The sequence below is a fragment of the Halichoeres trimaculatus genome, unplaced genomic scaffold, assembly GCF_033239565.1.
Source record: "Halichoeres trimaculatus isolate MK-OKI-2021-1 unplaced genomic scaffold, fHalTri1.1 fHalTri1_scaffold_23, whole genome shotgun sequence".
Lineage (NCBI taxonomy): Eukaryota > Metazoa > Chordata > Actinopteri > Labriformes > Labridae > Halichoeres > Halichoeres trimaculatus.
This window is the reverse complement of record NW_027437201.1, coordinates 21,871,774-21,885,408: the sequence shown is the minus strand read 5'-3', so window position 1 is coordinate 21,885,408 and position 13,635 is coordinate 21,871,774. Positions and strand designations below refer to the sequence as shown.

The 13,635-nt window shown below is 36.6% G+C and overlaps 1 protein-coding gene across 1 annotated transcript; it reads right to left on the bottom strand.

Moving 5' to 3' along the window:
• Positions 1-1,414: 1,414 nt before the first annotated feature.
• ube2ib (ubiquitin-conjugating enzyme E2Ib) lies at positions 1,415-10,999 on the bottom strand. Its single transcript, XM_074662488.1, has 7 exons — positions 10,843-10,999; positions 7,877-7,955; positions 7,691-7,774; positions 7,525-7,597; positions 3,988-4,097; positions 3,314-3,393; positions 1,415-2,203 (listed from the first exon to the last, which is right to left on the bottom strand). Exons 2-7 carry the CDS (start codon positions 7,940-7,942, stop codon positions 2,140-2,142), a joined length of 477 nt encoding a protein of 158 aa, XP_074518589.1. The 5' UTR covers positions 7,943-7,955; positions 10,843-10,999; the 3' UTR covers positions 1,415-2,139.
• Between the last annotated feature and the right edge of the window lie 2,636 nt (positions 11,000-13,635).

Below are 13,635 nucleotides of genomic sequence, written 5' to 3'. Positions count from 1 at the left end.
AGACTATAACAAGCTATCGTTACCATCACTTTACATAGAGAAGGCCTTAAATGCAGTTTTTTTTTTTTTGAAGTAGCGTAGAAGAATCTAGCCAACAAACCACAATTCTCTCTTAAAGTAGAAAGAGACTCTGTGGATCGTATAGAGTTAGGTAATTCATTCAACATTTGGGAACAACAGAAGAGAAGAGTCTGGCTAGAGATTTGGAGCCGCGCTGGGCTGGGAGCACCAGGCGTCTTTCACAAGCAGAGCGTAGAGGGCGAGAAGGTTTCTACAGAACAGGCTACAAAACAAGGACAAAAACAGATTGTACTACACTGCCGATAAAGTAGGGATGGGTATTGATAAGATTAAGTTGATATCAGGTCCCTTATCAATCTCTGTACTGAAAGTAGCTGTACAGGTTTTCTGAGTCAACAACATCTAATTGAGTTTATGAGCCAATAAATGTGAAATTGGTCAGTGGATCCGGAAATCTCTGGAGGTAAATAAATAGAAAAATAGAAAAAAAAAATTCACGTCACGTGATGTTAATGTACAATTTTATGTTATTGACTGTTATTAAACGACTTCTGTGTTTGAGCCTAAGAAAAGAAAACTGTCGGATTTATACAAGTGCTGTGCTTTTAAAGGTTAGTACTGGATGTTTCTTTAAACACAAGTGTTTAAGCTGTATTTTAAGAAGTTTTGGTGTCATACCTTTTTTTTTTTACTTAAAATAACAAATTTCCAAGTTTCTTCCACGGTAGAAATAGGGACTAGCTGGATCTATTTTTTTTATTTTTTGTAAAATGCAGGGTGGTTCAGGTGACAGAGGATTGACAATAAATACACGTATATACATAGATTAATTGAAGTTTGGTTTTAAGTTTTTTCCAGATTTAATCACATTTATACACCTGGAAAAGGGAGGACGGACAAGCTACAAATGTTACAAGCTAACTTTAGATAGTTAGTGATTTTTGTTTTGTTTTAATCACAAAAAATTCCTGATTTCTCCTTTAAAACTGTAAAAAAGATGACAGAAGAAAGACTATTTTTAGTGTACGTAAATTCTGCTGTCCCCTGTAAAGGACATTCAATTAAAATAAAAATGTTGCAGCATTTTACTTTCAAATAAGACAATAATGTTTTACTTTGGTAATGTTCCATAATAAAGATTATTTTAGAGTTTTCTGTTTTCAGACACACATGAATGTAATGTATACATGTGCTTCTTTAAAGCATGTTACACAATGTATAAGATACTAACTCTGAGTTTGTTTTTACGAAAGAACTCAATAAAATCTGCTTTTTCTCTGCAACCTCTGCGTAATATCAAATATTTCTTCATCAAAAATTAAATAAATGTTGTAACTCATTTAACTCTTGGAAACCTTTCGCTCAAAGTTCAATAATAAAAAAAAAGCAAACGTATGTAGAAAGTTTTATTTACGCCAACACATACATGAACAAAGCACCTTATAACCTTAAAGTCTGGTACAGAAGTAAGCCTACCTGCCTCAGTCGTCATGGCCATTTTGATTTATTCCATAGCAAACACTCTGAATAACAAAAAGACAGCCAAGGCAGCAGAATCTATCATATATTACAGCATGCTGAATAGAAAACCTGGGAAAGAGAATTAGACAGAGCCATCTAGAGACACTAGTGAGATACAACAGTATAAAAGTGCCATTCATTATACAGCAGTTGAAATACTGACAATGAAAGAAGCTAATTTTACATTACATTTCTGGAAAAGAAAGGGGGAAACATAAAGGAATAGACCCTGTGAAGAGCAAAATAAAACAAAGACTTTTCTCCTTTGAACAGCGACCACAGCCGGCCTGCATGGAGCTGATGAAACTGGTAGCGAGCTGCGTCCCTTGCACCACATAAGACAATTAATGTTTAAAAAGAAACGAGCGGGGCGCCGCAGCACCCCTCCCCTCCCAGCGTTACGCGCCAACGGGCAGTTAAGAACGAAAAAATGGATAGGTGAGAGGAGAACGGATGGCACAGAATGTGTGGAGTTTAAATAGAAGTCTTTAAGCGAGTCCTGATGTGAGAGGAGCACATTCATCGAGAGACTGAGCGGGGAGGTGATTCTTGTTAAACCCATTCCTTCTGCCGGAGCGGAGCGAAACGTCTCGGCCCTTACGAGGGGGAGAACTTTTTGGCTTGTGCTCGAACTCTTTTTTCATATTCTACTCTGTTTTGGCTGAAAAAGAAAAACACAAAGGGGAAAAATATTAGTTATCCCACTGTCACATGATGGTCGATATGAAAAACAGTTTTAAACTTTGAGAAAAATTTAGAAAATCAAGAGTTAACATGTTCAACAGGTAAAAAGTGAGGAATCTGATATCAGACCTCATTTCATTCAAAGTGGTGTCGAGTTTCTTAAAACAAAAGAGATAACTTAAACAGTGAAAGACAGTTCCAACAATTAAAAAAAAATTAAAATATTAAGTATTATCATTTTATAGCCCATTATGTATTTATTTGATTTTTTTTTTATTTTTCTGTGTATGTCACATTACTTGGATTGCTGATGACTTCTTTGATGATAATGTATTTGATTATTTGACAAAAAATGATTTTATTTATATTTTTGTTTTTGAGTACAGAAAATATTGTTTGTTATTTTATCAGAGAAAAAAACAAATAAAAATGTGTATATTTTGGATTTATGTAATTATATTTAACTCTGATTATGTCCCAAATAAAGATTAATAGTAAAAAAAAAAAAAAAAAAAATTAAAAAACAATTTAAAAATACAAAAAAAGGTATTTTTTAGTTGGAATTTATGTAATTGTATTTAAATCTAGTTATGTTCCAAATAAAGATTTAAACTCAAATAAATTAATTAATAAAAAAACAAAAAACAGGTATTTTATATTCTAAATGTATTTAATTAATTTTTAACTCTTATTATGTCCCAAATAAAGATTTCTAGTCAAAAAATAAATTACAAAAAAAAATAATAATAATGAAAATTATAAAAAAAAAAAAACCACACACACACAAAAAAACAGGCATTTTATATATTGAATTTATGTTATTATATTTAACTCTAATTATGTCCCAAATAAAGAACTATAATCAAAATAAATAAATTTATTAATTAAAAAAAAAAACGAAACAAAAAAATCCCCACAGGAGTCTGCTCTGGTCTCTTAGTGAGACTCTTTTTCCAGGTGGTGCTGCACACCTGATGCAGTTTTAATAATGGTGCCTGTTATAACAAAACGAGTCTTTCTAACGTGTGATAAAAAATATTCCACTTTGCTCTAGGTCTGGATGAGACGATGAGGTGAATGTACTCACCAGTAGATTGTGTAAGCTTCTGCTTGGGCTGGATCCTGGATATTTGGTTCATTTAGGAGTTCTTGGATACCTAATAAGATCTGTGGAGGTGAAGAAGAAACACAACCTTCGTCATTTCTCATCGCTTTCTTTCATCAAGTGTTTCAGCTGAAATCGATCTATTAATTAACAGGTATTAATCTTTCCTCTGCAGGATAGTAAAACACAACAGCTATGTTTCCATGCAGTCAATTTTCATGTTCAGGTCACTGCAATGCTCGTTGTTTCAGCTTCTTCTTCCTGTTTCCATAGCAACAGCAGCAACAACAATAGCAACACGGCGAACTTCCTGTACTCAAAAGACCGAGATTCCTTGCAAACAGAGCATGCTCAGAATACAGATTAATGGTCCTTTGGATGGAGATATCATGAATATTAAAGGGTTAACAACAGCGTGTAAACGTAGCCATCGTTCAGTCTTAATAATCAAACTTGTCTGACTCTGTCCATGTCTGGATGCATTAACCCAAACCTCCAGTGCTCTCCTCTGGCTCTGCTGTCTGGATCAAACCAAAGATGAATGCTCAGACTTTCTGCAGCCACTAACAGACTGATGGTTAAAAAACCACAGCACCAAATCAGACACAGAAAATAAACAGCGCCGGTGTAAACGAGGGATGCTCGGCGGTCCCGACCTGCTTTATTGTGATGGCCGGTCTCCAGTCCTTGTCCTCCTCTAGAATAGATAGGCATACTGTGCCTGACGGGTACACGTTGGGATGAAAGAGTGGAGGCTCAAATTTACCTGAAACACAATCAGATGTTAAGAGCACTTCAGTTAAGATCAGTTACAAATGTCAGGAAGAGAAACACATCCTACAAATGTCACCGAGCTCTCTGGGCTGGGTGAAAACTCCAGTTTAATTTATTAAAATATTTCTGTTTGTGATAAAAGATGTGACAGTGCTGGTTTTCTCCAAAAGTTCATTTTGAGTTGAAACAGAAACACATTTATCTCCGTGAGCTGCAGGTTAACATCTGTTTCTGATATTTTTTAATGATATTTTATCATTTGCAGATCGCTCCACCTCAGAGGAAACGTCTGTTTACTGTTAAAACTTTAACAGTGTCCTTTCAATTAATTACTGTGTGTATTTGTCGTCATCTTAATTTAATTCAAGGAGCATTGTGTTTTATTAATGCACAGTTTTTGTTCCATTCGTTGAGCAGTGATCTCTGCAGTTTTTGGCAAATTACTTTAAGAATTCATTAGTTGTGGGTACTCGTTACTTCCCCCAAAAAGTAACTGAATTAGTAACTGAATTAATCCTCTAAACATGTAATAAGTTACCAGGGAAAGTAATTATTGTGTTACTTTTTTGAAAAAAAAAACTTTAATTTTTCTTAAGAAGTCAGTTTTTGAGCAGGTTTTGCTCTGTAATGATATTTGATTTTGTCCCAAATAAAGACTTACAACTAAAAAAAAAAAAAAAAAAAAAAAAAAAAAAAATCAGGCATTGTATATTTTGAATTTTTTGAAGATTTCTTTGATGATGACAATGTATGATTATTTGACACAAAATGATTATTTTTACTTTTTTTTTGAGTACAGAAATTATTGTTTGTTATTTTAATAGGAAAAAAAAGTTTATTTTGAATTTATGTAATTGTATTTAACTCTGATTATGTCCCAAATAAAGATTTATGATGAAAAAAAAAAAGTTAATGTCTGTTCTTGTCTTTCATCTCTGACGTTAAAGTGGCGTCTGTTTCCTCCCATCCTGAAAACGCCAGTTTTAACCCACAGACTGTCTGAGTGATCCAGGTCAGATAGACCTGCCAAGTCTCCTAATTTAGGAGGGGATTCTCCCGCTTTTTGACCCTGTCTCTGACTCCACTCCTGACTTGTAATTTCTCCAGATTAACCCTTTATTTTTAAGTCTACTCCTGTCATCTTTGATATTTTTCAAGACAAAACAAGCCCTCTACTTGTGCCTTTCATTCAAACCTCAAAAAGCATCCCCCCTCTCCCTGGAGTTGGTTTGATCCAAAGACGCTGCATGAGATCCTCTCTGACTGAGGTTACACAGACACACACAGGTAGCTGTGTGAGATTTGTAGCTGAAAACTTTATTTTATCATCAGCTCTTTGTTAAAAACATGTCAACATGATTGTACATCAGCAAAAGCCTCCAGATAACTGCAGCTCTGGGATAAGAGGCTGTACGTCACAGTGTCCTGACGCTGCGACTGACCCGGGGAGGTCATGTGATTGTTTAGCTCACACAATAACAATAACACAGGCTGATACAGAGCAGCCAAATTATAGAGGAGCACAGAGCCACAGCATCATCAGGATGACCTGCAGTGGATGGATAACATCCCGTGACTCCTGCAGTGAAGTAATGACCCCGACAGAGACCAGACCAGCACAATGTGTGAGCTGTGATGATTAAACTGTTCATACTGGTCCCAAAGTGAAGCCACCAGACTTTGTATCACAAACATCAACACACAAACTCCTCATCCTGTGTGACAGCAGGATGAGTGTAGCGCGCACATTTACAGGCAGGTGATTCAAACAGTCTGCACAGCTGTCGCTCCAGTCTGCCCTCAGGAAAACGACTGAGAATCAGAGCTCTCTAATTCATCTCTTTGGTGTTGAGCAAGGCAGGAGGTTGTTTGGTGACACATTTGGGTTATTTTGATTCACTTCACGCCACCTGACTCTGAAGACGTGCGCTACACGAGCTACAGGAGCACGCCACCATGAAGCGTCCAAACTGGAACTGAGGAGTTTTATAACTTTGAGTTTTATGGATGTTTTGATTTCAGATTGCACTGAAAGACACGATTAAACAGGAGGAAAATGTTCAACTTGCTGGTTTTGTTCGTATCAACTTGATGGGACTGTCATTTAGCCGTCATGCTAACATTTACTTTTCAACATGAAAAATTACACGACAAACTTTTGATTGTTTCCTGACTGAATGATAAATACTGAATAGGCCTGTCACGATAATCAATAAATCAATTAACCAAACGATAAATAAAAACATCCTCGGTAAGTTTTCCAGCCTCGATAAACTGACACGTGCATGCATGTTTGTTTTCCTCCTCTCTTTCCACCAAAGAGGCTGAATGAGAAGATGGCTCACTACGTCTATCTTTCCTAACATCGGGGTGCATAGGTTCTATAGCGGATTTATAGCGGAGTGAGCATCTGTCAAAAATGCGATCTTTGGGGTGAAGACGGGGCTACTCACGCGTACACACGTAGAGAGCTGAAGCGAGCGTCCTGAGGGGTAAGGAGGAAACACACGCTAATATGAGTGATGGCATGAAAGATACGGTTCTTAAGCCGCCTGCCACAGTCCCAGTGTGGGAATATTTTGTTTTTTATCAGAATGAACAAAGTGTGAGCTCATGAACACCAACGAGCTGATATGTTGCATTTGATTGAAAATAGTGGTGATGAAGAAGAAGAAGAAGAAGGGGAGGTGCAGCGGAGCCTTGTTCTTTGACAACCCGCTCTTACTGAGGCTTTTGGTCTGCAAAGTTAATAGAAATAAAAGCGTGAAATGGTGGGCGCTCAAAGACAGATACATTGCCAAAGAAATGCAGCCCTTCAATACGTTTGAAAGCCAGAAATGTTAAAAATGTTTGACAGATAGTACGGATTGACTGGGGAAAAGTACATGTTACAAACAATTCAGGAACTGTATAAACTCCCTTTAATTTAGGCTAGAGTTTTTATTGTTGTTGTTTTTTTTTCGAGTTTTGTTTTTTCTTTAGAGACAGGGTCTATGTTTTATTGTTTTTGATTAGTATTAATTATTTTCATTGACATGTATTTTTTTCTAAAAGAGAGTCCATTTCATTTTCATTGCATTTTTTTTTCTTTCTTGTTTGTTAAATTTATTATATTTTTTGTTTAATTTATTTTATTTAAAAGATCCTGACCTTTTAATTACAGTTAAATACTCTTGAGAAATTAAAGTTTCTTGCTTTTGATATGGTGTACTCACTTTATTATCCCATGTATCATAATTACATCAATGAAAAAATGGAAAAAAAAATCTAAATAATATTGACAATAATTTATCGGCAATAATGTTTTGGAAAATTATTGTCTAGCAAAATTTCTTATTGTGACAGGCCTAATACTGAATGATAGCACTACAGAGGTGAGAGATGAACACAGGACAGCTGCAGGTCAGACTGAAACTCACATTTGGGCGGTGATGAAGGATAGTCATCCTTGAACAACATGCGCAGTTTGAACAGGCCTCCTTCCCACGGAGTCTGAGGACACAAACACGAGAGCAGAAGTTTCACTCATTCTGTTGCGTTGGTCACTCAGTGTTGCACAGACAGACAGACGATGAAATACGTTACCCCCTTCTTGCCAGGAATAGCACATTCCCAATTCATGAGATTCAAGGTTCCATCTGGATTTTTCGTTGGTACAGCAACAAATCCCTGAGAAATTAAGAGTTCAGTGTTTACACCAGGAACTGCCGCGCCACGATGAAAACTCTGATAGACCGTCACTGTGAAGCCAGCACATGTGGTTCTACTTACAAAAGGATGGTCCTTCCGCCATGCCTTGCGCTCCTGAGCGAGCCGGCTCAATGCAATGCCTGACATGATTTGTGGACTCCTGCAACGGAAGAGGACGCCAGGGCGATCGTATTAAATTATGATCAACATCAGAGGAGGTTATTACTTTTAAAACATGAGCTGTTTAATCATGTCAGTTTGATCATTGATACAGCAGAGAGCAGAGGAGGGAGTAAAGATTTGGATTGTCATATTTCTGTAGTTGACGTTTGTAATCTTGAGCTTTTGGGATGCTTTTTTTCTTTTTCATACTACCAGAAAAGCTCAAATCACAAAAATAATGAGGATACCTTCCACATTTGAAGCAATACGACACCAATTTTCAGTAGTTTTGCATGTGTTTATGTGGTCATTAGCATACAATTGTTACAATAAAATCTCAAAATGTTCATATTTAGCACATTTATACTTTAATATATAAACTTGCAATGCTGCGTTCATGTCCAGCATGGAAAATCACCTACTCTTCCGCTCCATCACAGTCACAAGGATGCGTTTAAGTACTGAAACATGGTACAATTTGTTTTTACATGAATCCATACTCCAACTACAGACGAGATTTGGATGGTACCAGGGGTGGCGTTATGGGTGGGCCCAAAGGTCCCAGGCCCACCCACTTTTCAACAGACCTATCCTAAACTTTTCTAATAATCGTTTAAAAACAGTATTTTAAAATTTTGTCACTTAATTTTTTTTTATTTTTATCATTTAATGCTCTGTCTTTGTGAAATGAGCCAATTCAACTGCATTACATGCCTGTAAAAGGCAGCACAAGCTCAATTCTGTCCAGTTTTATTGCTGTCACATTTATTTACCATAGAAAAACTTTAGCTTTTTATTTTTTTTTTAAGGTTTCATTTAACTTTATAAAAAAAGCTGCCAAGCCTGGGAGCTGTTTAACAAACATATGCTTGAGGACATTTGAATGTAGTCAAGTGTTGGAGTTTGTATTGTTCAAAATTTTTACGTAAATATTTTCACTTTCACTACAAATGAATATCGGCTTCAAATATTGTATCGGCCCCCCCAAAAACCATATCGGTCTATGTCTACTGTTGATAATTATTTATCTTATTTAACTAGGGCTGAACAATTAATTGAATTCAAATCGACATCGCAATTTAATACAACGCAATTTTCAAATTGTAAAGGCTGCAATTTAAAAAAAAAAAAAGTTTTGAAGTGCATTTCAAAAGTGCAAGTATATATATATTATTGGTTGTGCCAAAACTTTGTTTTTATTTACATGGTGTTATATATGATCTTATAGACATGGTTTTATTTAAGGAAATTAATGATAATTTTATTACACGTCTACAAGGCTTGAAGTTAAATCAGTCAATCAATATTCTGCTGTGTTTATAAAAGTTAAAGATACATTATTCATATCAATGCATCTCATTTCATCATAACATGTTGGCCTGTCCTACAGGAAAGACTTGTTTGTATGTTGACAACATCCTTTGTTGTGTTTGTCTTACTACAGAATGATGCATTGCTTGTGTTAAGTGAATAATGTAAAAGACATACATTCCCCCTAAAAATCACATGCTAAATCGCAACCGCAACAATGGTCCAAAAAAATCGCACTTAGATTATTTTCCAAAATTGCTCAGCCCTGTATTTAACTGTGGTTACTGTCCTTGCTCTTACAGCTTACGATGCAAAAATGCAGATTTACGGTGAAAAAAACAACCAAATCAGCTTTAAAACTACGCATAGTAACATTAGCATATTATCAGTCATTTTAATCAACTAAATTAATGATCTATGAACTTTTGTCACTTAAGGCCATGCCAAAATTTGTCTAGCCCACCCGGAACTGAAATCCTGGCTCCGTCCCTGGTCAGCACCCATCCCTAAAATGATGGAGGGATAAACAGTGCCACATTTTCTGACTCATTTACTTCCACCTGATGATTTGCATGCTCTCACTTTGTCACATCACAATAAACCCAACTGTATTTACCTGAAACATCTGCACAACACTTGACATTACACACAGTAACTTTCATTTCTAGGCTTTGGATGCTGATACACAGAGAAATGGACCTTTCCCTCCCGCATTCCTTCACACTAATTTAAGTCTGGTTTCTTAATTCCTATTAAAATTAAATGTAAAATGCAGTTAGTAACAGCAACGATGTTGGATAAAACACCCAGGGGGCAGAGATGCATCAAGGTGCCGCAGCAACTTGGTGTCTCACTTCGCAGTGTCCGCTAACTTTAAACCCAGAGTTTTTAATGAAGCGCTCTTAAGACGTTTGACAAACTTTAAACGCAGTTTTTCCCGTTTTTGAAACACATTTAGTGTGTTTCAAGTGTGGCTGAAACCAAACATGTCCTGTTCACTTCATGAGGCTAGCCAAGTTAGCCGGTCGCGAGACATGTCCAAACAAAAGCTCGTGCCTCTTTTTAGGAGCCTGAGGTTTGAACCCACAGACTCCTGGGAAATAGAGTTTAATCTAATACACGACCAATGAAACTTACAGTCACAGAAACATCCACACGCTAATCATCACAGGTGTACGTTTGGGAGGCTAACCGGTTAGCTTGTTGAGCTAACTCATGTGCGCCAGAATCGTGTTTTAGTCGAAGAGGCGCTGTTAGCGTCTGACACGGCCTGATGCAGCACAAAAATGCGCAATTGCACTTGATTTGAACACAATTTGAAATGACACACGGGACCACCGCTTTTCTTCTCACGCTCAATAGCGGGTACTTTGAAATATCAAACAAGAGTGAGGTGTTTTTCAAAGAACATAAACACATCACAGTCCATTAGAGTATAGGGACAAAGAACGCCAGAGCTAAAAGGCGCACATTTGTGCATGACCAAAGTAGCGAATATGGCGCAAATCGAAGCGGGTAAAATATCACGGAACGCGGCAAAATCAACATGTTGTTTGCTCGGGATGTGCTCCTACCTCTCAGTATGGCTGCACTGGCTCCTGTAATTAGGCGAAATGTACTAATCGTGCTCAAATCCCGTCAAACCTTGCAAAGTTTCCCTCCTGAAAAACCACCCGCTCCGACTCGAGCCAGACACAGAAACAGTGCAACAAGAGGATCACCCGACTGTCGCTTCCGGCTTTGCTTAAATACCTCTAAACGGGAATAAACTACATTATATACTTTTTACGGTTAAAGTTTGTTTCTCCCCGAGTACATTAGCTTCAGAAAATTAAATATTTACTTTCTGCGTCACGTAAATGTATTCTACAGGCTTCTTTTAGAATTTTACTATGGGTTTCAAACAATCTAAAATAATAAAAATCCTTGTACCTCTAAGAAAAGATTGATATCACTCATTCAGTCAAGAAAGGGTCGAGGATTTACTTTAAAATACCAATCAAGATTTATTATTTTCCTAAACGTTTTAAACGGGAAACATGAACATGACTTCCGGATCAAGCGGAGACTTCTCTCTTGTCTCATATATCATCTTTGTCCAGACTGCACAGCGTTAACCCTGGCAGTACTGTCTGAAACGTCCACTTACATTTATTTTTGTTTTCAATACAAAATGATGTTTAAATTCAATCCCTGTTGTTTTTTCCAACACAATAAAAGCAATTCCGGTCACGTGTGTAATTATTCTATGACAAACAAATACGAAAACCTGTGGTTCGTTTATTTTTAGACAGGCACTTTTTCAGGCAGTCGCGCTGGAGCGACGCAATATGACGACGTGACACGCGAGGGCGCCATTTATCAAATCTTATGACTACAGCCTGTTTTTTTTTAGATTATTTATCGAGTCTTTTCTTTTTTACCGTCTGTTCTATAATGCTATTGGATGTTTTTTTTTTTTGCTTATGTAGTGATTAGTTTTATTATTGTTATAAATTTAGAAGTGTATAAATTAAAATATTGATTACTCATGTAAGGTGAAGGGGTGGGACTAGGTATGTTTCTACTTCCTTTCTCTTCTTTTTGAACATTTAAATGACAATTTTATTTGGTTCAATTTTTTTTTTTCAGTTTACTTTTGTTTATGTTTTGATTTAGTTCCGTTTAAATATTTGTTCATGTTCAAAATAAAAAAAAGAAAAAGTACACACATACACACACAGCAATGACAACATTTTTATTGAATTAACCTTATGCAAGACCATATAGATCTATAGCCTTTACCTCATATTTAGATTGTATAACTTGAACATTGCATAAGATCATATAGACGTGATCTATGTAGTGATATGAGAACCTTATTCGTTGATGTAATTGCTTTGATTGAGGAAAAATGACACATTCATTCCCTCTGATTATAAGTGTGATCATCTCCAATCATGCAGTACAGTGGTCTGTGGGTTATGACTCCAATGCAAAACAAACTGGGCACTTATAAGTATCAGGCTACAGAGTTGATAAGTTTGTCCATTACACAAATGATTATCAATGCCAAACGCTCAACCAGACGACCGGTTTGTGAGGAGTATAAGCTGCGTCAGTGGAGCAGAGTATATCAACGTTATAAATGAATGAGTCAAGCAAATCAAAGCACAACACTTTAAATCTCATGGTAGGAAAAAAAAGTCTCAGAAGAGGACTCCTAAATCAGCCACTACTCCGAGCAAACGCAGGTTAAATTTGCAGGATTGTCTGCGACGCTCAAGCACAGGCTGTCAGAAATGGATCGAGTGTATTGTTTTAAATCAGTCAGTATGTCTGTGTGAAGATCAGTTCATGTGGAGTGGGGAGTGCTCGTTGCAATCAGTGCGTTCACAGAAGTCAGACCGATGTTTCAGATGTGTAAGAGGGAGTGCAAGACGAGTACGTTATTGGAAGGCTTCAGAATACTATAGCAAATGTAAACATAGCCTATTTCTGGCAGGAAATCCAGTCTACCTTGATTGAACCTGTTTGCAGATGTCAAACTTTTGCACTTTAAAAGCCCTTGTGTGTGTTTGTGTGTACATAAATGTGAGGATCTATATCAAAAACATGCATCCATACTTGTTTCCCCAGCGATATAAAAAACGTTTTAGTCAAGTGTATACGTGTTGGTGTGAGTAAATGGAGGTTTGTGTGTCATTAACAAGTCTATATGTACAAAGTGTGCCAGCATTAAGAAAAGTTTACTCGTCCCTGACACTAAGATTAATGTGTACGATACACATAAGACATTGGATTTTGGTCATCGGGAAAAAGGCAACACTAAATGATTATTCGTGAGTGAAATATCCACCTATCAAAAAACCACACGACAAACCTGAAAACAACGCTCTATAAAAAAAGTGTCCTAAAATGAAGTATTTACATCAACAACATTACAGGCTTAGAGAAGCAATGTGCACAGTGTTGGTTTTTCACTGTAGTGCTTGTAATGCTGTGTACGAAATCTACACAATTCAAAAATGCTTCGAATCTATCACAATGCAGGAAAAATACATTTGTTTTTTTTTTCTTAAATGTAACAGTCAACTTCATAGCCAGCCAAGTGTAGCTTTGTTATTCGATATCAAAACATGTTCCAGGCATGTTCGTCAGTGAAAGACACCGAACGCAGCATCAGCTGTTTCAATCTCTGTACAAACAATGCAAAGTGAACATCGTCAAGGTCTGTCTCGCTTTTTAAAGATCCAGTATAAACAACTTCCTCTCGGAGTTGGGTTTCTCTATACAGTGTACAAAACGTGCAGTTTGTTTGTAAGAGTTAAATATTAATATTGGATTTTGGATTATATACATCAAAACAAAAACCTCCTCTGGATATG

Excerpts from the sequence above, each read along its gene's own strand:
- ube2ib (XM_074662488.1), bottom strand. The coding sequence starts at position 7,942 with ATGTCAGGCATTGCATTGAGCCGGCTCGCTCAGGAGCGCAAGGCATGG. Across the intron at positions 7,775-7,876 it reads GGCGGAAGGACCATCCTTTT|GGATTTGTTGCTGTACCAAC; the intron begins GTAAGTAGAACC and ends TTAATTTCTCAG. Across the intron at positions 2,204-3,313 it reads GAAGCTTACACAATCTACTG|CCAAAACAGAGTAGAATATG; the intron begins GTGAGTACATTC and ends TTTCTTTTTCAG.